This window comes from Hyperolius riggenbachi, chromosome 4, assembly GCF_040937935.1.
Source record: "Hyperolius riggenbachi isolate aHypRig1 chromosome 4, aHypRig1.pri, whole genome shotgun sequence".
Taxonomy (NCBI): domain Eukaryota; kingdom Metazoa; phylum Chordata; class Amphibia; order Anura; family Hyperoliidae; genus Hyperolius; species Hyperolius riggenbachi.
Window position 1 is genome coordinate 28,119,915 of NC_090649.1, and position 26,951 is coordinate 28,146,865.

At 46.1% G+C, this 26,951-nt stretch overlaps 1 protein-coding gene across 1 annotated transcript; it reads left to right on the forward strand.

Moving 5' to 3' along the window:
• Positions 1 to 16,904: 16,904 nt before the first annotated feature.
• Positions 16,905 to 17,816, forward strand: LOC137504588 (olfactory receptor 2B6-like). The gene has a single exon (XM_068233170.1). The coding sequence runs from the start codon at positions 16,905 to 16,907 to the stop codon at positions 17,814 to 17,816; it is 912 nt and encodes a 303-aa protein (XP_068089271.1).
• Positions 17,817 to 26,951: the final 9,135 nt, after the last annotated feature.

A 26,951-nucleotide genomic window follows, 5' to 3' on the forward strand; every position in this document is an offset into this window, starting at 1 on the left:
GCTCAAATTACACATAAAATACATATACTACAAAATATATAATATATGATGTATTCTTAATAACTTGTTTAGAAGATAAACAAAAATGTCTTCTTTGAAAGATGTTATAATTGCATACTGTTGTAAATTGCAATTCTTTAAAAAAAAATAAAAAAAAATAATTGGAGGAATGCATGTGGAATTTGGAATTCTCCCACACACCACACTTCTGCACCCTATGCAGTGGACAGGGTACCAGGGAGTTTACTCAGTTGCGCTTCATGGGACTCCAATGCTTCCTCCTTCTTCTGGCTTGGAAGGAGGAAGCATTGGAGTCACGGGAAGCACAGTTTGAACCTAGACTGAGTGCTCATCCCACAACCCTGTCCACTGCTTTGGGTGCTGAAGTGTGATGTGTGGGAGAATTTGGGTTTTCAAATTAATTCTCCCAATTTCAAACACCAACGTTCATTATCACAGAAATGATACAAGGGAGGCACTCTTGCTTGACAACACAATTGTACACAAAATAGCACACAAACTTTTTGAGCTCCACACTTCTCCTCGGGTGTACAAAAAGAGCGAGAAGCTCGAAAACACCCTTACCCCAATTAGGGTGACGATTGTTATTAACTCATGTAAATCTATTCCATTTTGTCTCCTTAAAGCCAGATTGTCAGCCATAAAATAAAATTCCATTTACCCACTGTTTATTATGCAGTCTGCAAACATACCCTACTATTCAAGCATTCCAATTTAATCATTAAAGAGAATCTGTATTGTTAAAATCGCACAAAAGTAAACATATAAGTGCATTAGGGGACATCTCCTATTCCCCTCTGTCACAATTTCGCCGCTCCCCGCTGCATTAAAAGTGGTTAAAAACAGTTTTTAAAAGTTTGTTTATAAACAAACAAAATGGCCACCAAAACAGGAAGTAGGTTGATGTACACATAGAAAATACATCCATACACAAGCAGGCTGTATACATCCTTCCTTTTGAATCTCAAGAGATCATTTGTGTGTTTCTTTCCCCCTGCAGTTCTCATCCACTGAAGTGTCAGGCTGTTTCTTCCTGCAGAGTGCAGACAGCTCTGCCTGTATGTAATTCCTCAGTATGTGAAAGCCCAGCCAGCTCAGAGGACGATTTATCCAGCTTGTAAAAGATAATAGAGCAGAGAGAAGCTGCCCTAATCTAAATAACACACAGGCAGTGTGCAGAGAGGGGCCTGGAGGGGGGAGATGCATCACACAACCACAACACTGAAGAACTTGGCAGCCTTCCAGACACAGGGTGACAAGTCCGACAGGGGAGAGATAAGCTGATTTATTACAGAGATGGTAATAGTAGAAAGTGCTGCAGTGAGCCAGAGCACATTAGAATAGGTATAGGAACTTGTAGGATGGTAGAAAATAGGATTACATTTTTGTTACGGAGTCTCTTTAATGTTTCTGCTGTAATTAATTCTTATCCCGGCCAGCCTAGCTCTATTCTGGTACATTGCTGATGAATTATTATCTCGGCCAGCCTAGCTCTATTGTGGTACATTGCTGATGAGAGAGAAGCTTTTTATCTCCCCTCCCACATTCATGTTCCTTGCTGATGGGCTGTGGGGCAGTTCAGTGTGACATGAGACTGTGCAGAAGTTGCTGAAATATGATCTATTCTGTGCTCACATGTGCTTACTGTCAGTAATGTAAAAGTTACCTCTGCAGCGGAGAGCAACGCGACCGCCGCTCCCGTGTCTGACGTCACGGCGGATTCCGCCGCTGCCTCCTTGCCATCTTTTCCCAGCAGGTCAGGTCTCTCCAGGGTACATCAGGACAGAAGAGCGCACACGCGTACCCAGAGACAGGACCTTATGCATTGAGGAGGCGAGTCAGCTGACCAGCCGGTCAGCTGACAACTCTGGTCTGATTCTCGCCTCTGATTGGCCGGGGCGAGTGGGCAGAGCCACGGGTATTACCTTTGGTATTTAAGACCCGGGTTATCAGTGGATCATTGTCTGCTGTTGCTGATACTTTGCGGTTAAGCTCTCAGACCTTAGTTAGTTCCCAGTGTGTTTGATCCGGCAGGACCCCGGGGATTCACACATAGCTAACGATATTATTATTGATAACTGTAATAATAACTTTCATATCATTATCATTGTATGCCTTATTGTGTATGAACCTTGCCTGAACTTCTGACCATCCTTCTGCCTGTCGATTCTGTACTCTGCCTGTCTGTGTGCCACCGACCTGGGCCTGACCTCGGCCTGACCTCGACTCTGTCTTAGCCTTCTGATTCTGTACTTTCGCCTATCTGATTGTTACCGAACTCAGCCTGTTTCTCACATTGTATTTGTCTCACGATTCTGTACTGCTACCTGACCGACCTGTTACCGACCCTGCCTGTACGACCTCTCTTATACTAATGATAGTCCCTACAGCCAAGGGCTATCATTTAGGAGTACTCCTGAGTTACTGTGCACTAAAACACTAGTGATCACATTCTGTTTAAATACTGACGATTGTGCTATTTTGAACCATTACTCATTTTGTATCACAGACAGTCCTGTTTGAGCTCACTCTGGTCAGCAGAGATACCACTGATCATTACACTTACTAGATATGACAGTGCAGTTTCTAGGAGAAAAAAAAAGAAAAAAAAGGAAGGGAGGAAATTACATCAGGATTGGTTCAGTTCTGTGTGATGATGGAAGCTCAAGGTCTGCTCCTCCCATCTGGACATCAACATCGTTCAGAAACAGCCTTATCAGTCAGCCGACAGCGTCTGACGGACCCATCGCTGGCGGAAGTAGTGCGCACCTTTACCATACCATGTTTAGCATAAGTAAACAGATGGCAGATTCAATCCCTGAAGCAGAGTGTTTTGTGTTGGTTATAAGCTAACTGGGCAGCAGGTCAGATTACAAAGCAGTAGAAGGGGAAGAGGGGGGGGGATAGGATTGTATAGACACCCACCAACCAATTTACCTTTTCGGTTTATGACACCCAACCTCCACAATTGTCCTACAATAATTTCATCTGTGACATGGTTGTCGTGAAAAAAGGATTAGTTTATTGGTTACTCTGTGGCATAGCAAAACATAAAAGTGTGTCTGAGCACATCATTAAAAACAACAGCGCTGTTGTGAATTGAGCTGCAGCACCCTGCCACCCCCAAACACACCACCCAGTCATTCATCAACCATGCACACGGGCCCAAGGTTGAGGGAGTCCGTTATTTACACTTGGTTCCAATTTGTAATTTCATAGAGCAGAGAGGTTGACCATCATTCTACTAACAAGTTCAGCAAAGGCACATATAGCTGTCAGCAAAGCACTGGATTGCACTTGAATGCATAGCAAGAAGCAGCAGGCAGTTCAAAGCACATAGAACTTGTAGTCAGCGGCTCATTTATACTCACACCTCTCGGCTACACCTACTTCTCCAAGAGCCAGATAAATACCTCCATACAGGGGCCCCTGTGTTCTATTTGTGCATGCACTTGATTCCCTCCCATCAGCGGCGTCCCCGATCGCCTTGTCTTCCTGCTATTCAATAGCTGATCATGCGGTTTCCATTCCTGGATCACTGATGTTTCCACAGACAGTGTGTGGTGAGAGAGACTCCAGTTCCGCCCTCACCCACCTAAACTGTCACGAGCGCATCTCACAGATCCGAAGTCAGTCGCATGGTGTAGACAGCGGAGACAGCTTCCGGGCCGCTAATAGGGAGAGCAAGACTAGGCGGTGGTTCGGGTCGGCAGAGCGGCGCAGCGTGTAGGGCCGACTAGTTTCGACCGAAACTTCCGGTCTTCATCAGGGCGTGGTTTCCTGACAGGGGGGCTGAGCCTTAATGGGCTTCCCTCAGCTCCTCCCTCTTCACGCTGATTGCGACAGTGTCACTGATAACCTCTTCAGAACAGGAAGTATTCAACAACAAATCGTTCCCTCTCAGTCCATAGTTCCCTTGACGGCCAAGCAAATTCACAAAGGATTAACCCCTTGCCTCTCAATTATTCTTTTAGTGATAGATTGAGGGCGGTACAAGTCAAAGGTGCATTCCGATCCTTCAATAACATTCTTGAGGTGAGAAAACTCCTAATCCCTCCTATACCATTTAAGTTTGTGTATACACAACAGAGACAGGGGGAGGGGAGGGGGGGGGGGATTACAAAGCAGTCTGCACATGTGTGCTGGGCTGGGAAAGACCAGAAATAACTGCAGCCTTATCACTAAGATAACAGAGTACCCAAGCAGCTTGGGGTGACCCCAAAGCACTAGAAAGTATACAGGACTAAAAGGAACCAAAAGAACTCCTACTAAAAAACAACACACAATGCAATTTGCCATCTTAAAACAGAAGTTAGTTGTGAACATAGGACCCTACTGCTGATTGAACATAGGACCCTACTGCTGCAAGGATAAAATGTTGTCTTCTTTCCCCTGTCACTCTTCACCCAGGCCTCTTTTGCTGTGTCTCCTCCTTCCCTCCTCTCCTCCTCCCCTCTCAGACCCATATACAATTTACTTTTTTTTCCTGAGTTTTCTCGGGATCAATTGGAAAGGGCACCTGAGCTGCATGTATGAAAAGGGCGCCTCCATAGACATCAATGTTATTTCTGCAAATATTAGCTACAAGGTGGTGAAAAGGGCGCCCAAGTCTTTGATATGGGCTACAAGCGGGCACCCCTTGGTAACCCATATTTTATTTGGCTAATTTCAGCTACAGTAGGGCGCCCCTTTGTAGCCCATAATTTTTATTCGGTTACAAGGTTTTCGGCTACAAAAAGGTGCCCCTTTGTAGCCCATATTTTTTTTTCCGGCTACAAGGATTTCAGCTACAGTATGGCGCCTGTAACGTTTGCGGAATCATTTTCGTGGTCAGTGCACAAGATGCGCACTGACACAGCGAAAACCCTCCACAAGCGTATAATTAGGTGAACCCAGGCTAGGTGCAATGCACCAGCAGAGGGCAATTACCACCGGCAGATGGCGCTGTGGAGTGCAGATGAGTACAACCGCTGCACGGCCACAGATGCCAGATGGGGATTGTACAGATCAAGACAATGTGGGGCTGAACAGCCCTTAAAGAGAAAGAGCACAGGTACAGGATGAATGTGTGTTCACCAATCTAGTTGCGACCCTGCGACGGTGAACACACATCAGCAGAAACAAAAGCAGGAACGCGATCACGAGAAAAGCAATCACCAGAAGTGACACAAGACAGATCAGAACAGAAAACGAGAGTAGCAAAGGCACAGCAAACGACAATGAGAAAATAACGAAAACAACAAACGCTAACTAAACGCGAACACTGCACTCATTCGCAACAGCGAACGCGTTCACAGCGTGGTCTCCGCACGTTAAGCACAACAGAGACGAGCACGCCACCCTAACTAACCACTGACAGACAAACACGGAACAGAGGACGTGAGCGCTTGCTTAACGGTTACCTCACCGAGCCTACAGCAAGCGTTCGTATCAGACAAGACAGACAAACGGAAAACAGGAATAAGAAAGGAAAGATCCACTGCTCTTTCCGTCAGAGCGAGTGCGATCCGGGTTCAGGAACAGGCTAGGAAAGATCCACTGCTCTTACCGCCAGAGCGAGTGCGATCCGGGTTCAGGAACAGGAAAGGGAAGATCCACTGCTCTTTCCGCCAGAGCGAGTGCGATCCAGGTACAGAAACAGGATTGCAGATCAGAAGGATCCACAGCCGCTACCGCTAGGGGCTAGTGCGATCCAAGCAAGACAGGCAGATGAGATAGCTGGTAGCAACCGCTGCTCCAGCTATACTCCAAGAAAGCAGATTAGAAGGATCCACAGCCACTACCGCTAGAGGCTAGTGCGATCCAAGCAAGACAGACAGATGAGATAGCTGGTAGCAACCGCTGCTCCAGCTATACTCCAAGAAAGCAGATCAGAAGGATCCACAGCCGCTACTGTTAGAGGCTAGTGCGATCCAAGCAAGACAGATGAACAGAAGGGGCTACCAGTAGCAACCGCTGCTCTGGTTAGCACCCCCAGACAGACAGAACGATTTCCTGATGACCACCATTGGCGACAGGACAATCGCAGCAGAGAGGCAATACAGACAAAACAGATAATAAGCTAACTGCATTAGGGAAGCTGCCTAGTGCAGTCCCAAGAATTACTCTAAGATAACTTCAACAAGAAATAGCACGGCTGACACTCTAGGAATGTTTCAACAAACCAAGATGGATGACCAGCAAAGGACTCTGGGAAAACATAGATTTTTATACTTCCAGCCTACAAAGGAGGCAGCTGGGTGATTTGCATAACCAATGTATGCAAATTCCTCAGCAGCAGAGCAGGACTGGAACTTGCAAAGAAAAGACAGGTCTCTCTTCCAGAGACCTGCAGCCCGCAGACTAGAGGAATGGTCAAACAGCTGTCTGCCAGTGCAGCCAGCTAAACGTATCATTACAGCGCCCCTTTGTAGCTCATATTTTTCCGGCTACAAGGTTTTGGCTACAGTAGGGTGCCCCTCTGTAGCCCATATTTTTTATTCGGCTACAAGGTTTTAGGCTACAAAAGGGAACCCTACTGCAGCCCATATTTTTTTTTTGGCTACAAGGTTTTTGATTCTGCTACAAAAGGGTGCTCATTTCTAGCCTAGATTTTTTATTTGGCTACAAGGTTTTCGGCTACAAGGTTTTTGATTCTGCTACAAAAGGGCACCCTTTTATAGCCGAGATTTTGATTTGGGGGTGCAGGGGGGGTTAGGATTAGTCATCACAAGCAGGGGGGTCTTAGGGTTAGGCACCACTAGGGGGTGTTAGGGTTAGGCACCCCCAGGGGGACATAGGGTTAGGCACCACCAGTGGAGTCTTAGGGTTAGGCACCACCTGGGGGGTCTAAGGGTTAGGCACCACCAGGGGGGTTAGGGTTAGGGGATGGTTCTGTTTGAGAGTAGGGAGAAGTTAGAGCATATAAATCACCAGGGGCTGTTTTAGGGTTAGGCACCACCAGGGAGGGGTTAAAGTTAGGCACCACCAGGGGGGGTTAGGGTTAGGCACCATCAGGGGAGGGTTCTGTGTGAGAGTAGGGAGAAGTTAGGTCATAGTAATCACTTTTATCTGCTATATCTAGAGCCCTTTTATAGCCCAACAAATTTTGCATATAACAGCATCCTCTTTATAAACTAAAACTAGCTTTTTCGGCTACACCAGGCACCCTTTGTAGCCAAGTTTGACATATATGAGCTACACCAGGTGCCCTTTGTAGCCGAATTTGGCAAATATGGTCTACACCAGGTGCCCTTTGTAGCTGAATTTGGCATATATGGGCTACACCAGGCGCCCTTTGCAGCCGAATTTGGCATATATGGACTACACCAGGTGCCCTTTGCAGCTGAATTTGGTATATATGGGCTACACCAGTCACCCTTTGTAGCCGAATTTGGCATATATGGGCTAAACCAGGCACCCTTTGTAGCCGAATTTGGCATATATGGGCTACACTAGGCGCCCTTTTTTCCAGGCACCCTTTTCAAATGGATGCGTTTTCTTCTAGGCAATACTTTCACACCTTGTTATAAAATGCCTTTTAACCACCAGCAAGCAAGAAAATACTCTAAATAATAATTTTGAGGGTACTTTTTTAATCAACTTTTGTGTATGTTTTCAACTGTAAAATGCTGAAAAGCTATTTTAAAGAGAAGATGAAAATGATCTTCTAGTAGATAACTCAGGAGACAAATATGGACCACAGTATCTAAATGTTCTACTCTTCTCTCTCTCTCTCTCTCTCTCTCTCTATCTTTCCCAATCTCTCCTTCCTTTTCTCTTCATATCTTCAGCACATTACAGAGTACATAGTCATGTCACTGACAGTCCTCAGAAGAGTTCACAATGTAATCCCACCATGGTCATAGTCTAATGTCCTACCATATTATTATTATGTAGCACTGGCGGGCGGCATCATGTTACTTTTATGGGTAAACACTACCTTTTTTGGGGGAGGGGGCAGAGGGAAGTGAGGGGGGCCCAGTAAATTTGCCCGGTATGAGGCCCACAAATTTCTGAAGGTGGCCCCCTGATCTGGCAGGGCGCATATTTCAGTCAACCAATGTAGGGCAGGAGCAGCAACAAAGGTTTGGAGGCAGCAGAACAACATCTAAAACAGGTAAGAGCATCTAAAACAGGTAAGAGATGTGTGAGGAGAAGCAGTATGTTGTGCTTATTAGGCACATCATAGCGGTGTTTCCTGGGCTCTCTTCAGCTTTGCAATGGCTCTCAGATGAAGTGGATTCTCAGTGGATTCCCAGCAGGTCTCTACTCATAATAATGTCACGATTGGAAACGTCACAAGTCTGCTTTGCAAACCATGTTGCGCATCATCACCATCCTTGTGATTACTACTGATTATTGTAACTTCTAGTTGTACTCCTGACTGTTACTACTTACTTACTGTACTAGGGACACTCACTCAGTCTCTGTTCATAGGCTAGCTCCTGCGCGTGTGTGCGCGTGCGTGCACTCACTGTCTGTAGTGTACACACACTCTATTTCCTTGTGATTACTACTGATTATTGTAACTGCTAGTTGTAATTCCTGACTGTTACTACTTACTTACTGTAGTAGGGACACTCACTCAGTCACTGTTCCTAGGCTAGCTCCTGCGCGTGTTTGCGCGTGCGTGCACTCACTGTCTGTAGTGTACACACACTCTATTTCCTTGTGATTACTACTGATTATTGTAACTTCTAGTTGTACTTCCTGACTGCTACTACTTACTTACTGTACTAGGGACACTCACTCAGTCTCTGTTCATAGGCTAGCTCCTGCACGTGTTTGCGCGTGCGTGCACTCACTGTCTGTAGTGTACACACACTCTATTTCCTTGTGATTACTACTGATTATTGTAACTGCTAGTTGTACTTCCTGACTGTTACTACTTACTTACTGTAGTAGGGACACTCACTCAGTCACTGTTCATAGGCTAGCTCCTGCGCGTGTGTGCGCGTGCGTGCACTCACTGTCTGTAGTGTACACACACTCTATTTCCTTGTGATTACTACTGATTATTGTAACTGCTAGTTGTACTTCCTGACTGTTACTACTTACTTACTGTAGTAGGGACACTCACTCAGTCACTGTTCATAGGCTAGCTCCTGCGCGTGTTTGCGCGTGCGTGCACTCACTGTCTGTAGTGTACACACACTCTATTTCCTTGTGATTACTACTGATTATTGTAACTGTCTGCTAGTTGTACTTCCTGACTGTTACTACTTACTTACTTTACTAGGGACACTCACTCAGTCTCTGTTCATAGGCTAGCTCCTTGGACTACAAGAATCAAAAGAAGACCTAAAGGCGAGTACACACGCCATATTGTTACAAACGACGGGTCCATTAGACCCTCCCGTGGGACGGTCGTTCTGCCAACAGTAGTACGTAAGTACAGGCTGTCGACAGACTGATAAGACTGTGTCTGCCGACAGCCTGTACTCACGTGCTACTGTGGGCAGAACGAGTGCCCCACGCAAGGGTCTGACGGACCCGTCGTTTGTAACAATATGGCGTGTGTACGCGCCTTAAAGGGGCACTACAGCAAAAAACTGTAAAATTTTAAATATGTGCAAAAGAAGTACATTTTTTTCCAGAGTAAAATGAGCCATAAATTACTTTTCTCCTATAATGCTGTCACTTACAGTAGGCAGTAGAAATCTGACAGAAGTGACAGGTTTTGGACTAGTCCATCTCTTCATAGGGGATTCTCAGCAAGTCTTTTATTCTTTATAAAGATATTCCTGTAATGATCTGCTCAGCTGTCTGCACAGGCAGACAGCTGTTTGCCTATTCCTTAAGTCTGAGGGCTGCAGGTCTCTGGAAAAGAGACCTGCCTGTGCTTTGCAAGTTTCAGACCTGCTCTGCTGCTGAGCAATTTGCATACACTTGTCATGCAAACAGCCTAGCTGCCACCTTTGAAGGCTTGCAGTATAAACACCATGTGATCCCAGAATCCTTTGCTGCTTATAGAGGTTTGTTCCTGCTGGACTCACCTGGAGTGTCAGCCACTGCTATCTTAGTATAGTTAATTCTTGCGGAGTGCTCCTTGCATTTCTATTTAGTGCAGTCAGTTTGTGTATAATTTGTACTGCCTTTTCAGTCCTGTCTTGTTTTTCTGTCGCGATTGCGCTGTCGCCAGTGGCGGTTGATAGCGAATCGCTCTGTCTTGTTTGGATCGCACTAGCCTATAGCGTTAGCGGCTGTGGATCCTTCTGATCTGTTTTCTTGGAGTGTAAGCTGGAGCAGCGGTTGCTACTGGCTCCATCATCTGTTCGTCTTGTTTGGATCGCACTAGCCTCTAGCGGTAGCGGCTGTGGATCTTTCTGATCTGTGTTCCTGGAGTGTAAGCTGGAGCAGCGATTGCTACTGGCTACCTCATTTGTCCGTCTTGTCTGTTTGTGCTCATGTGTGTTACTTGTGGCTAGTTAGGGTGGCACGCTTATCACTGGGCGCCTAACGCGCGGTGATCGTGCAGAAATGTGTTCGCTGTTGCGAATGAGTGCGGTGTTTGCGTTTAGCTAGCGTTTGTTATTTTCCTTATCCTCTGATTGATGTTTGCTGTGCCTTTGCTACTCTCGTGCTCTGTCTTGCTCAGTCTGGTGTCACTATTTGGCAATCGCCATTCTTGCAATTGCGTTCCCATTTCGTTTCCGCTGTTGTGGGTTCACCATCGCTGGGTGGCGACTAGTTTGGTGGACACACATTGATTCTGTCTCTGTGCTCTCTCTCTTTAGGGGCTATCTTGCCCTGTGTTGCTTCTCTTCTTACAATTTTCATCTGGCATCTGTGGCAGCGCAGAGGGTTTACTCCTCTGCACTCCACAGCTCCATCTGCCGGTGGGAATTCCCCTCTACTGGTGCTTAGCACCAAAAGCTGGGTCATCATTTTGACACGCTTGAGGAGGACTTCCGCAGTGTCAGCGCACATCTTGTGCGCTGACCACGGAGATATCCCACAATCATTACAATTCCCTAAAAAGAAATAATACAATGATGCTGGCCAGCTTCCCTTCTCACTACACAGTCTTTTGGCAGTTGGACAGAGCAATTTGTCTATGTTTGCACATATTTAAAATTTTACAATTTTTCGCTGTAGTACCCCTTTAAGAAGCAGTTACACACCATAATATTCCAAATGCAGCCAATGGGCTTGATTCACTAAAGCGTGCAAAGTGTTAGCAGTAGCACGCCAGTGAAAAGCCACCTTGCACGTGATAAGTAGGCTGCTAAGTAGTTTGCATATGCTAACTACAGTGCTAAGTAGTTTGCATGTACTAACTACGATGCTAAGTTTGCATGTGCTAACCACGGTTCTAAGTTTGCATGTGCTAACTGCTTAGCACCCTAGTTAGCACATGCAAAGCTTTTAGACGAATAACTGAGTCATCACGCTTTTGTGAATCAAGCCTAATGTGGTCAGGAAGAGTCCTCAGATGGATTAGCTAGTGGACTACAATTAGCAGAGGACCTGATAAGCAGCTACACAGTTCAATATCACAAATGCAGCCAATATTGAGGGTCCCTAGCTGGTGGACTACAAGAAGCAGAGCACCTAGCAAACAGCTACACAGCACAATATCACTATGCAGCCTATCAACACTGCCCCTGTATTAGCAGCAGCTCCTCTTTCTACACTGACTAAAGACCGTTCCTTTTATGGAGGGGGGGGGAGTGGCCTGGGTGGCGATCAGGTTGAATTGGCCATCCTGTCCCGCGTGACTTCAGGGTGAAGGGTCAAAAAATGGCCATATGGGAGTAAGTATAGAGCAGGCGTGAACTGCCCATATGTTTCACGTCCGTGGAAAATGGGTGAACAGTGGAAGTTTACTGGGAACTGTTCTCCCGGCAAATTGTTCTGCCATCACTAATTTTCAATTTGATTGGCCAATGTTACCATTCCCATGTGCAGTAAAGTCCCCATTATCCAGAAGTCAGGCAACCGAAAGTCTCAACTAATAGGCATGCCTCAAGGGATAACATGGACTATGCTTTTGGCGAGATTGGAGGTTTTTTAAAAACTTACCAAGCCTCCATCAATATCTGGTCTTCTAAAAGCTTTCAGCATCAGTGCACGCAAGTCTACATGTCACCTGACCAGATGTGTCAGGTGGCACAATGGCTTGCATGCACGGGGAAAGTCAGAAAGCTGATAGAAGCCCACTAGGTGCTGTAGGAGAGCTGCTAGACATCGCTGGAGGCTCGGTAAGTATTTGGGAGGGGGTTGTTCTTTTTAGTCCTGTTGCTCAAGCAAACGGCAAGCGCATGTATCTGGCATCAAGTGACCCTCATCAGTGCCGGATACTTGGAACTCTGCTGTTGTATGAGGACCAATAGATTTTGAACACTATGAGCAGATTAGGCAGGAAAGCTTTCAAACTACATGCAGGTGGTAAAATTGGTCAGTGATTGGCCAATCAAAATTGAAGGTACATATCAAAGCTTACAAATCAGCAATTTGCTGGTGATTCTGGTGCTACATACAGACATGAGATTGGCAGATAATCTTTGAATTTATTTAAAGTGGACCTGTACTAAGAAACTCCCTCTCTGCTCTAAAAGATACACAACAGCATAATAACCTTTAAAGAAAAAAACATTTCTTTGTTGCAGCTGATAGAAATCTTACAATAAATTTGCACTGTTTTTTTTTTTTTTGGGGGGGGGGGGGGGGCGGAGGGGTGTTCTTCCTGCTTTCATGGAAGCAGACATATAGTTAACATCCTGTGCTTGCAAATGAGCTTAAAGCGAACCTGAACTGCAAATAAGTCAAAAATAACCATACACAGACCATACTTACCTCCTGTGTAATCTACTCCTCAATCTCTTTCTCCTCTCCTGCATCCCGTTTGTCCACTGTGATCAACGGAATTCTCCTTCCTCCATTTAGAAAATGGCCATTACCTCATAACAGCTTCCTGGTCAGCACACTGTTATACTGTAATATCACCCACTTGAGCCATAGGGAAACATGGACATTGCCTTGCACATTCAGTTGTAACTGACAGCTGCTGATATATAACTGACAGCAACTGGTATATTTCAGTTCTGACAAAATCTTGTCAGAACTAGAAGGGATCGCTGTAACAAGAAAATGGTGAGCTTCTGAGAGGAACTGACGGGGAGGTAAGTATGTCATATTCATTTGCAGCTACATCATGTGTTTATTTTAAATAATGTTACTCTCTTCAGGTTCCCTTTAACTGCATTATCTGCCGTGGCAGTCAGGTGACACAGCTGTGAGATGAAATTACAACTTGTGATTAGTCACAGATGAGGGGAAATTAGACAGGCTAATCTCTCTAAATACATACAGGGTGCATTTCTTTGTTTTCATTCTGTCCTGTGCAAGAGTTCAGCTCCACTTTAACAACCTAAAGAGATAACAACAGAAGACGTTTGCCTCTTAGTCTGTCAAAGCCATCCTGTCGGATAAGTTCTGACGACAGTCATCCTTTCCACACGGTATGTTTGAGATCTGCAAATATTTCTCAACTTTTGTGTGCTCAGCGGAAGTGTGAAGAAGAAGGAAGTAAATGGAGTACAAAAGCATTTGTTTTTTATTTAATTGGTTGCGTGAAAATGATGTTGTGCGTCTGTGCACTGGCCTGGGCTCTGTGTGTCATTTCACAAGGTCACAAACATAAAGGGCCCTTGTATACTATGTCAGCTGTGTTGCAGTACAATTCACAATTCTATGGAGCTATCCATGCTTCAGTGCTGAAATGGATCATGTTATTCTAACTCACTGCATGCAGGCCTGAAATCCAAATTGATGTCCTGTCTTCATTGCGGTTCATACACATAACACATACAGTGGTGTGAAAAACTATTTGCCCCCTTCCTGATTTCTTATTCTTTTGCATGTTTGTCACACTTAAATGTTTCTGCTCATCAAAAACTGTTAACTATTAGTCAAAGATAACCTAATTGAACACAAAATGCAGTTTTAAATGATGGTTTTTATTATTTAGTGAGAAAAAAAACCTCCAAATCTACATGGCCCTGTGTGAAAAAGTGGTTGCCCCCCATGTTAAAAAATAACTTAAAGGTGGTTTATTACACCTGAGTTCAATTTCTGTACTCACCCCCAGGCCTGATTACTGCCACACCTGTTTCAATCAAGAAATCACTTAAATAGGAGCTATCTGACACAGAGAAGTAGACCAAAAGCACCTCAAAAGCTAGACATCATGCCAAGATCCAAAGAAATTCAGGAACAAATGAGAACAAAAGTACTGTAATTGAAATCTATCAGTCTGGTAAAGGTTATAAAGCCATTTCTAAAGCTTTGGGACTCCACCAAACCACAGTGAGAGCTATTATCCACAAATGGCAAACACATGGAACAGTGATGAACCTTCCCAGGAGTGGCCGGCCGACCAAAATTACCCCAAGAGCGCAGAGAAAACTCATCCGAGAGGCCACAAAAGACCCCAGGACAACATCTAAAGAACTGCAGGCCTCACTTGCCTCAATTAAGGTCAGTGTTCACGACTCCACCATAAGAAAGAGACTGGGCAAAAACGGCCTGCATGGAAGATATCCAAGGCGCAAACCACTTTTAAGCAAAAAGAACATTAAGACTCGTCTCAATTTTGCTAAAAAAAACATCTCAATGATTGCCAAGACTTTTGGAAAAATACCTCGTGGACCGACGAGACAAAAGTTGAACTTTTTGGAAGGTGCGTGTCCGGTTACATCTGGCATAGAAGTAACACAGCATTTCAGCAGAAGAACATCATACCAACAGTAAAATATGGTGGTGGTAGTGTAATGGTCTGGGGTTGTTTTGCTGCTTCAGGACCTGGAAGGCATGCTGTGATAGATGGAACCATGAATTCTACTATCTGCCAAAAAATCCTGAAGGAGAATGTCCGGCCATCTGTTCGTCAACTCAAGCTGAAGCTATCTTGGGTGCTGCAGCAGGACAATGACCCAAAACACACCAGCAAATTCACCTCTGAATGGCTGAAGAAAAACAAAATGAAGACTTTGGAGAGGCCTAGTCAAAGTCCTGACCTGAATCCTATTGAGATGTTGTGGCATGACCTTAAAAAGGCGGTTCATGCTAGAAAACCCTCAAATAAAGCTGAATTACAACAATTCTGCAAAGATGAGTGGGCCAAAATTCCTCCAGAGCGCTGTAAAAGACTTGTTGCAAGTTATCGCAAACGCCTAAGGGTGGCCCAACCAGTTATTAGGTTCAGGGGGCAATTTCTTTTTCACACAGGGCCATGTAGGTTTTGAGGTTTTTTTCTCACTAAATAATAAAAACCATCATTTAAAACTGCATTTTGTGTTCAATTAGGTTATCTTTGACTAATAGTTAACAGTTTTTGATGAGCAGAAACATTTAAGTGTGACAAACATGCAAAAGAATAAGAAATCAGGAAGGGGGCAAATAGTTTTTCACACCACTGTAGGTTATGCATAGCACACAGTGTGCAAGGGACCTAAATGTATGTCAGACTCCCCTGCTTACCTTAGGGGGAGCAACAATGCATTCTGCTCTGTGCAGGTAAGCACTCATACAGGAAAGGGTGCTCTCCCCGTGGCTGGGATAATGTTTGAGCTTCAAGGCAATTTTCAGTATTTATCATATCTGGTTGCAGTTTGAAGTGCAAGAACATTTTTTGCTACTTATACATGGCAACGATTAGCAAAATGATTTTTTAATTTATTGCACTTAAAGTGAACCTCCATGCTATCTACTAATCTACTCAGCAGCACTGAAAAGGCTTGGTGTTTCTTTAACAGTTTTACAGCATCAGAACTAAAGTTATAGGTAAATGAATGGGAGGTGAAAATTGCTCGGATGCATAAGGTGAAAAAACACTGAGGGCTGAAATGGTTAAAGTGAGGTGAGAGATATAGGTAGGCTGCTGCATTTATTTCCTTTTAAACAATGCTAGTTGCCTGGCTATCCTGCTGATCCTCTGCCTAATACTTTTACCCATAGCCCCTGAACAAGCATGCAGCAGATCAGGTGTTTCTGACATTATTGTCAGATATGACAAGATTAGCTGCATGCTTGTTTTTGGCGTGTTTCAAACGCTACTGCTGTGAAATAGATCAGAAGGGCTGCCAGGCAACAGGTCTTGCTTGAAAGGAAGCAAGTCTCCATATCATTTTCACCTTGGGTTCACTTTAAGTATTAGAGGATCAGCAGGACAGCCAGACAATGTGCATTATTTAAAAAAGAAATTAGCATGCCAGTTTCAAGATCACTCTCACTTCCAGTTCCCTTGCTTTAACCACTTAAGGACTACAGGTTTACTACCCCCCGAGTGACCAGGGTATTTTTTACAAATTAGGCCGCTGCAGTTTTATGGGCTCCCTGCAGAGCTGTACAACTCAGGTACACAAGTGATTCCCTTCCCCCCCCCCCTTTCAGCCCACCAAGAGAGCTTTCTGTTAGTGGGCTGTGATCCCTGCTGGGATGTTGGTTTACAGTATTTTTATTTATATTTATTTGTGTGCTTTTTTTTTAAATAAATATTACTATTTTGTATTTATTTTATTAAAACCCCTCCCTCCCCCGCCAGCCAGTCAAAAATAGCGATTGGCTCTCATAGACATCAGCCTATGACAGCCGATCATTCCTGAGCCTCTCGGGGGACAGCTGTGTCACACGGCTGTCCCCAGGACAGCGCTGCCATAGATCGCTGCGGTTTTGCCATCTAACAGTCTCCTAGCTGCGATCGCCGCTGGGAGACTGATGATGGAGCAGAGCTACGTGTGCGATCTCCCGCAAAACCCCGCCCCAGGACTTCACGTCAATTGTCGTGAGTGGTCCTGGAACTGCCACCGCGTTCACGCCAATTGGCGTGGAGCGGTTGGCTAGGGGTTAAAATTTAACGAAAAATATATAAAAATATGTATTTCTTTTTTTTTTACAGAATGGCTTGGAAAAATGACACCTACATTAAGGAATTTATCTTGCTGGGACTTTCCAGTGTCCCTTTTGTGCAAAACATACTCTTTGTGATCTTTTTGATAATGTACTTGGTTATTTTAATAGCCAATTCTTTTATTATCCTGGCTACAGTCATGGACAGCAGGCTTCATACTCCAATGTATTTTTTTCTGGTTAATCTATCTTCTCTGGACATCTGCTACTCAACCTCGAGTATCCCAAGATTTCTAAGAGATCTCTTATCAGCCAAAAAAACTATTTCCTATGAAGAATGTGTTACACAAATGTACATTTCTCTTTCTCTGGGGATGACAGAATGTCTACTATTAGCCGTAATGGCCTATGACCGTTATATTGCAATTTGTTTTCCGCTACATTATACTACAATTATTTCCCCGACTGTATGCATCAAAATAGCTGCAGCAGCGTGGATCTGTGGGTTTCTATTGGCTGTGTTTCATGTTTCACTTACTTGGAGTGTGGATCTGTGCGGCCATGACAAAATTAACCATTTTATTTGTGAAGTTCCAGAAGTCTTATCATTGGGATGCGGAAATGTGATAGTTGTAGAATTTGTCATTTTTGTGGTTGGTGTCCTGATTTTATTTATCCCAGTTAGTTTTATTATCATATCATATATTAAAATAATAAAAGCCATTATGAAAATAAGTACAGTAGCAGGACGAAAAAAGGCCTTTTCGACTTGTGGATCTCAATCTCAGTCATCATCTGATACAGACAAACATTTTGCAATCTTTTATTTTATAGTCACACCATTGATGAACCCCCTGATTTATACGCTGAGAAATGCAGAAGTAAAATCAGCTCTTAAATTGTGTTGGCTAAAGCTACGGAAGATAGATCACAGAACAATACAGCAGCCTCAAAGGTATTAAAGTGGACATAAAGTGCATCTGAACTCTTGCACGGGACAGAAGGAAAACATAGAGAAATCCACCCTGTATGTATTTAAATAGTTCAGCCTGTCTAATTCCTTCTCATCTGTGACTTAGCTCAACGGTAATACAGAAAGAGACACCGAGAGCTCAATATAGTGTAGTATGTACTGGTAATATGTGTGTGACAAAGTAATTATATGCAGGGATGCTCATCCGGATTTCGGATACACGGGTGCCCCGGATAGCCAACCATTTTTACTCTATCCGGCCGGATCTGGATTCCAGATAGTTGGGCCCAAATCCGGATAACTATCTGCGGATAGTTTGACTCATGACCCGGATATCCGCATCCGATTACTATGGCAAAAAGGACGACGACCACCACCAGCTCTCTCGTCTTCCAGGGATTTGTAGGCTGTCAAAAGCAAGCTCACATACATTGGCCAGGAATCAAACCCAGGTCCACTGCTTGGAAGGCAGCTATGCTCACCACTATACTACCAACAGCACTACATGCTGAAGCCAGCCTAGCATGTACCATTACCCAAGAGAAAAATAAGCTTGGTTATTTGCCTAATTTGCTAGATGAAAGCAGTGGGACACATGGCGATACTGCTTACAGGCTTCAATTCAAGACTTCTGAATCAGAAAGTTCATGTGCCCCCTGGATGACGCTGGTGTAACACACACAGCAAAGGACAGCAATTTGAAGTCTGGAAGATTCCAGGGCAAGGGTGGGAAGGATGAAAAGCTAGGTGGCCATGCAACCATTCCTTCTAACCTAAAGCTTACTTGTGTCTTACAATACATTGGCTTAAAGGAGAACTGTAGTGAGAGGGATATGGAGGCTGCCATATTTATTTCCTTTTAAGCAATACCAGTTGCCTGGCAGCCCTGATGGTCTATTTGCTTAAAGAAGTGTCTGAATCACACCAGAAACAAGCATGCAGCTAATCTTGTCATATCTGTCTAAATTTGTCAGAAACACCTGATCTGCCGCATGCTTGTTCAGGGCCTATGGCTGAAAGTATTAGAGGCAGAGGATTAGCTGAATAGCCAGGCAACTGGTATTGCTTAAAAGGAAATAAATATGGCAGCCTCCATATACCTCTCACTACAGTTCTCCTTTAAGACTTTACCAAATCCAATGCTCCAATATGGGGAAGCTTTGCTGTTTTTTCTTTTTTTTTTAATTATTTTTAAGTGTGGTGTCACAGTTCACTCATCTCTTCAACTACAAGAAAGGCCCAGGAGTAGTCTTAGCTACCGTAATATCTATGTTACGGCAGGGCCCTTATTAAACTTTCTCTTACAGGGCTATGGAAACCGTTTTGCCCATGCGATAAAGCGAGGTGCAAAAATCATGCCTAGCAGAGGATGGTTTTGATCCATCAACCTCTGGGTTATGGGCCCAGCACGCTTCCGCTGCACCACTCTGCTTACGTTAATATGCAATCTTCAAGTTTAAGAAGGGTACATTAGTTGAAATAGTTCCACTACAATCTATGTTACAGCAAGGCCCTAATGACACTTTATCTTAAAGAAAACCCGAGGTGGGTTTGAAGAATATTATCTGCATACAGAGGCTGGATCTGCCTATACAGCCCAGCCTCTGTTGCTATCCCAAACCCCCCTAAGGTCCCCCTGCACTCTGCAATCCCTCCATAAATCACAGCCACGCTGCTGACAAACAGCTTGTCAGAGCTGGCTGCGTTTATCTCTATAGTGTCAGTCTGCTGCTCTCCCCCGCCTCCTGCAGAACTCCAGTCCCCGCCTGCATCCCTTCCCTCCCTGCTTATTGGAGGGAAGGGACTGGGGCAGGGACCGGAGCTATGCAGGAGGCGGGGGAGCAGCTGAGACTGACACTACAGATGTAAACACAGCCTCACAGCACAGCTGTGATTTATGAGGGATTGCAGAGTGCAGGGGAACCTTAGTGGGGTTTGGGATAGCAACAGAGGCTGGGTTGTATAGGCAGATAACATTCTTTAAACACAACTCGGGTTCTCTTTAAAGTGGATCCAAGATGAACTTTTACTCATTGCATAATTGGGTTCCTTTCCTATTGTTTACATATAGTTACATAGTTACATAGTTATTTTGGTTGAAAAAAGACATACATCCATTGAGTTCAACCAGTATAAAGTACAACACCAGCCTGCTCCCTCACATATCCCTGTTGATCCAGAGGGCATTCCTCAAGCCAAATACTTTTTTGTTTTTGTTTTAATACTGTAATTCCCTATAAACTAAACAAGCCACGCCCACAGGTTTTCAGAGAGCAAAGGCACTTTCAGACAGTAGCAAGGGCTCATGGGAGCTCAGTCTGGGCAGGAGGAGGGGGAGGTATTGCTAGCCAGAGATTGCAGAGGCAGAGGGGAGGAGGGAGGAGGAGGGGGGATTAATTTTTTTTGTTCAAGATGCAGATAATCCTGCCTCTGTGCAATGTTTACAAACAACATGGCTGCTGTCGTTGTATCACAGGAAGAAAGAATCATATTCTATTAAAGCTGTTTGTAGCTAGACTAAATCTTAACTTTAGATAAGATATATAGACAAGTTACTTGTTATAGTTAGTTTTTTATCTCGGAACCGCTTTAAGGGGCTATGGCCCATGTGGTAAACCAAGGTGTAAAAAACAAAGTACACCTAGCAGGATGGTTTTAATCCATCAAACTCTGGGTTATGGGCCCAGCACACTTCCGCTGCACCACTCTGCTGCCACAAAGTGAATGCTTCGTTGTAGGAAAAAGTGGTGTTAGACTTCTTGGAGCAGACTTACTTCCTCACTCCAAAAGACACACATACATCCCCATAAAATCATTTAGCAGCAACTGCATACACAAGCTCTGTGGCGCAATCAGTTAGCACATTCGACTGTAAACCGAAAGGTTGGTGGTTTAAACCCACCCAGAGATGGCCTTGCCTTATGTGTTCAACAGTTGTCCGATGAGAACCCCAGATAGCCATTTAGCAGCATCTGCGTCCATGGTCTCTGTGGCGCAATTGCTTAGTGCAATTGGTTAGCATGTTTGGCTGTTAACTGAAAGGTTGGTGGTTCAAGCCCACCCAGGGACAGCTTTGTGTTTTGTGAAGGGAACACATGTGCCCTTCTTAAACTTGAAGATTGTGTAACGATAGGTGTCAGCAACCAGAGAGAATCTGATTATTGGTGATCTGCAGTATCACCAAGAATACAGATCTATACCTGATTATGGATGTTCTGCAGAATCACCAATATTACAGATACTACTAGATAATACTAGACACCTGAAGCGTGTAAGTGTTTGGTGTAACAGTAGGAATTGAACCGCTGGGGTACCAGGTGGTCCAATTAGTAGAGGAGACTCTACTGCAGTCAAGGGCTCCAGAAGGGAGAGTCCCCGACTGGTTTTGCAGCAGGGCCCCCCTCTGAGGAGCAGGGGACCCCTGCAGGAGGACTGAGCACCCAAAGGTTGGGTGACAGCCAGAAGGGTCGGGCAGGCAGGGTCGGCAACACACAGGCAGATAAAGTACAGAGACAGGAGACAGATTCGGTAACCAGGGAAAGGCAGGGTCGGCAACAGTAGATCAGATGTGCGAAGGTACCAAATCAGAAAACAGAAGAGAAGTCAGGAGAGATACAATTCATAAACAGATATCAAATAATGCCTAGTCTTGAGTGTGAGGTCCGTGGTCTCACGCCCAGGGGCTGGTCTAAGGAATAACACAGATGATATACAATATTCCTAGTCTGGGGTGTGAGGTCTGTGGTCTCTACACCCTGGAACTATGCTAGAGAATAACACAGATAATAATACAGTGAACTGGCAAAGTGTGGATTCCCAGGTCCTCCTGGATCCACCACACTGAAGGATCTGACTAAGGTCTGAGTGCTAACACATAGGTATTCGCAACGCCAGACAACCAGCAACTGAACAGCAAGAGATATATATAGTAAAGCGCTCCACAGCGCCGCCCAGCTCCCATCAACCAATCAGCAACTGAGCTGGGATCAGCTGACCGCCTCGATCAGCTGACCCTTCTCCTATTGGCATAAAGAGCCTGTCTTGCGGCGCGCGTGCGCGTAGCTCTCCATCTGTGTGCACTACTAGGTCCAGACAAACCAGAAGCATGTTGCTGCAGGGAAACCGCTGCTCTGTGCGTGGATTCCGCCGCTCTGCGCGCGGATTCCGCCGCCTCACTACCAGAACGCGCGGTGGCTTCTCTGCAATCCGTCACAGATTGTATACAAATGTAAGCAGACTGCAGAGTGGTGCAGTGGAAGTGTGCTGGGCCCATAACCGAGAGGTTGATGGATTGAAACCATCCTCTGCTAGGCATGATTTCATTTTCGCACCTCGCTTTATTGCATGGGCAAAACGGTTTCCATAGCCCTGTAAGAGGAAGTGTAATAAGGGCCCTGCCATAACATAGATATTACGGTAGCTAAGAGTAGTGTTGGGCGAACAGTGTTCGCCACTGTTCGGGTTCTGCAGAACATCACCCTGTTCGGGTGATGTTCGAGTTCGGCCGAACACCTGACGGTGCTCGGCCAAACCGTTCGGCCATATGGCCGAACTAAGAGCGCATGGCCGAACGTTCCCCGAACGTTCGGCTAGCGCTGTGATTGGCCGAACGGGTCACGTGGTTCGGACCCGAACGCGCTCTGATTGGCCGAACTGTCACGTGGTTCGGGTAAATAAATACCCGAACCACGTCATATCTCCGCCATTTGTCTGTGGGTTTAGCTTTGGGTAGGCAGGCAGGGTAGTTCGCGCTCCAGCCACGCTAGCCAGGGTCCCCCCCAGTCATTGTGTGTCGCTGCTGGGAACAGTAGTACACCGCTCGTTCAGCCACACTATATAGCATTCTGTGTACTGTTCTGTGTCTGCTGGGAACAGTAGTACACCGCTCGTTCAGCCACACTATATAGCATTCTGTGTACTGTTCTGTGTCTGCTGGGAACAGTAGTACACCGCTCGTTCAGCCACACTATATAGCATTCTGTGTACTGTTCTGTGTCTGCTGGGAACAGTAGTACACCGCTCGTTCAGCCACACTATATAGCATTCTGTGTACTGTTCTGTGTCTGCTGGGAACAGTAGTACACCGCTCGTTCAGCCACACTATATAGCATTCTGTGTACTGTTCTGTGTCTGCTGGGAACAGTAGTACACCGCTCGTTCAGCCACACTATATAGCATTCTGTGTACTGTTCTGTGTCTGCTGGGAACAGTAGTACACCGCTCGTTCAGCCACACTATATAGCATTCTGTGTACTGTTCTGTGTCTGCTGGGAACAGTAGTACACCGCTCGTTCAGCCACACTATATAGCATTCTGTGTACTGTTCTGTGTCTGCTGGGAACAGTGGTACACCGCTCGTTCAGCCACACTATATAGCATTCTGTGTACTGTTCTGTGTCTGCTGGGAACAGTGGTACACCGCTCGTTCAGCCACACTATATAGCATTCTGTGTACTGTTCTGTGTCTGCTGGGAACAGTAGTACACCGCTCGTTCAGCCAGACTATATACCATTGTTTACTGACACTATATAGCAGACTATATAGCATTGTGTGTACACCGCTCAGCCAGACTATATACCATTGTTTACTGACACTCTGTGTACACCGCTCAGCCAGACTATATACCATTGTTTACTGCCACTCTGATTCTGCTGGGAACAGTAGTACACCGCTCGTTCAGCCACACTATATAGCATTCTGTGTACTGTTCTGTGTCTGCTGGGAACAGTAGTACACCGCTCGTTCAGCCACACTATATAGCATTCTGTGTACTGTTCTGTGTCTGCTGGGAACAGTAGTACACCGCTCGTTCAGCCACACTATATAGCATTCTGTGTACTGTTCTGTGTCTGCTGGGAATAGTGGTACACCGCTCGTTCAGCCACACTATATAGCATTCTGTGTACTGTTCTGTGTCTGCTGGGAATAGTGGTACACCGCTCACCCGTCACTGTATAGCATTGTGCTCTGTGTCGCTGCTGGGAATAGTGGTACTGTATAGCATTTCTGTACTGCCACTGTACTGCTGCCAGTCAGCGTGTACTGTAAGGATAAGTGAAATGAGGAAGAAATCCGGTGAAAGAGGGAGGGGCAAGGGAAGAGGTGTTTCCCCTGACGGTTCACGTACAGGCCACAGGGGAGCACCCAAGAAAACCCACTCAATACCGCCCATGTTGTCCAGGACAACAACCCTCACAAATCCAAAAGAACAGGACCAGATAATTACTTGGATGACCTCTCAAGCGTCCAGCAGTGGGTTAAGCAGCACCAGCACATCACGCACGAGGTCCGAGTCCTCAGCCAGTTACAAGGAGCCAGTGGGCACAAAGCTGACACAACCGGCAGCGACACCACGCACACAACTGCCAGATAACCAGTCCGATGAATTACCTCAGGACACAATGGGGTATTCGCAGGAGCTATTCCCAGCCCAACAAACTTCCACCTTTCAAAGGTCAATGGAGGAACAGCCAGAAATGTTGTGCCTGGATTCACAACCGTTAACTGTGGGAAATGCACCGCGCACTGAAATACAAGGCGAGTCCGAAGAGGACTCGGAAACCCAAATCCCAGAGCAATTTGGGCAGGAGGGGTTGCAATTGCAGGAGGTCGGCCGACAAGATCTGGAAGACGACGTTGGAGTGTGCTGCGCAGAGGTTGTTGTGGGGAGCTCTACTCCACGGCGGTGGCCCACAATGACATATGACGAGTTTGAGGAGATGGAAGAGGAGGGTATGGACAATGTGGACAGAGACCCAGATTTTGTTTGTGAACGAGAACATCGCCGTCGTAGCAGCAGCACAGATGAGTCTGTTGAAGAACACACTGCTGCACGAGTTCGCCTTGTGCCACAAGGTAGGCGGCGCGCAATTTCAGGCACCACAAGCGTGGAAGTTCAAGTGAGAGGCAAAAGAGGAGCAAACAGAAATCGCCAGCAAGGAGGCAGGTGCTCCAAAGTCTGGGCTTTCTTTGAAGACTGCACTGAGGATGTTACCATGGCGATTTGCAAGGTGTGCAAGACCCGCCTGAGCAGGGGGAAAAATATTAACAACCTCTCCACCACCAGCATGAGCCGTCACATGCTATCCAAACATCCCACTCTTTGGGCAAACGCGTCAGGACAGGGTACCAGAAACAACACTGCCTCCCTTGGGTTCACCAGACCCGCCTCAGCAGCAGCAGTAGCCCAGCCATTGCGTGGTTCACAACATTCACAAACATCAGACGACGCTGACACTGTCACTTTCCGGAGTAGTGCTCTTGAGGTCTCCCAGTGTTCATCAAACACAACAACCAACAGCCCTTCCGTGTGCAGCGCTACGGTTCAGTTGTCTGTGTCGGAGATGTTTGAGCGCAAGAGGAAATTGCCAGCAAATGACCCCCGGGCCGTGGCAGTAACAGCCAGCATAGCCAAGCTTCTGGCCTGCGAAATGCTGCCATATCGATTGGTGGAGACAAACAGCTTCAAGGGCATGATGTCAGTGGCCATCCCACGTTACGTGGTTCCCAGCCGCTACCACTTTGCACGCTCTGCAGTGCCTGAGTTGCATGAGCACGTGGTCAGCAAAATAACCCGAAGCTTGAAGAATGCCGTTGCCTGCAAGGTTCACCTCACCACTGACACCTGGACGAGTGCGTTCGGCCAGGGTCGATACATCTCCCTTACCGCGCACTGGGTGAACCTTGTGGAGCCTGGCAGCGATTCCTCACCTGCTACGGCACGGGTGTTGCACACGCCACAAACAGCTGCACCGCCGTCCCTCCCACTGGATAACAACAGCAGCACCTACCTCTCTGACTCCTTCTCCTCCAACGCATCTCAAAGCTGTACCTCATCCGGAAACGCTAACCCAGCAGCAGTAGGATCGTGGAAGCAGTGCAGCACAGCTGTTGGCATGCGTCAGCAAGCGTTGCTGAAGCTAATCTGCCTTGGGGATAAGCAGCACACAGGGGAGGAAATTTGGAGGGGAATAAAGGAACAGACGGATTTGTGGCTGGCACCGCTGGACCTGAAACCGGGCATGGTTGTGTGTGATAATGGGAGTAATCTCATTCGCGCTTTAAGGTTGGCTAAGCTGACACACATCCCTTGCCTGGCGCACGTGATGAACCTAGTAGTTCAGCGGTTCCTGAGGACATACCCAGGCGTGCCCGATCTGCTGTTGAAGGTGCGTCGAGTGTCCAAACATTGTAGAAATTCCAGTACTGCTTCGGGGGCACTCGCCAAGATGCAGGAGCGCTTCAATCTCCCCCACCATCGCTTGCTGTGTGATGTCCCTACGCGCTGGAATTCTACGCTGCACATGCTAGCCCGCTTTTGCGAGCAGAAGAGTGCAGTGGTCCAGTACATGACGGCGCAGTACCGAGGCGCATCCGGCCAGCTGCCAAGCTTCTGTGGATCCGATTGGGCCAACATGTTGGACCTCTGCCAAGTCCTCCAAAATTTTGAGCAATCCACGTTGCTTGTGAGCAGTGACAACTCTTCAGTCAGCATTACCATACCACTGCTGTGTTTACTAAAGAGGTCGATGTTAAAAATCAAGGAAACAGCTGTCATGATGCAACTGGGGGAATCTGAAGGAGAAAACGATCAGCGTGATGGTACCAACATCAGGCCATCCGCCTCAGGGAACGCTGGCCCCAGCAGCTATGACGAAGAAGAGGAGGAGGAACAGCTGGAGTTGGAGCAGGAATTTCATGCCACCACTGACGAGGGCCAGAGCGGTGCACGTTGGACTTCCACAATTCAACGCGAATGGTCAGCAGAAGCAGACCAGGAGGAAGGTGACGACTATGATGCATCACAACAACTATCACAACGCTCACAAGAGGATGATGAGGATTCTGGTAGGACTCTGGCACACATGGCTCAATTCATGCTAGACTGCATTGAACGTGACCCACGCATTGTGCGCATTCTGGACAACACCAATTACTGGGTTTATACCCTTCTGGATCCACGGTACAAACACAATGTTCCAAAACTGCTTGAAGAAAGAGTCAGACAGGTCAAAATGGAAGAATACCAGCAGGCCCTTGTGGAGACTTTAGAGAGGAGATTGACATCCTCCCCCTCCTCTAGCCAGTTGTACGCAGACAGACTGACTTCCGCAAACCCAGGAC

What these genes read in the sequence shown, in the direction of transcription:
- LOC137504588 (XM_068233170.1), top strand. Translation starts at nt 16,905, where the DNA reads ATGGCTTGGAAAAATGACACCTACATTAAGGAATTTATCTTGCTGGGA.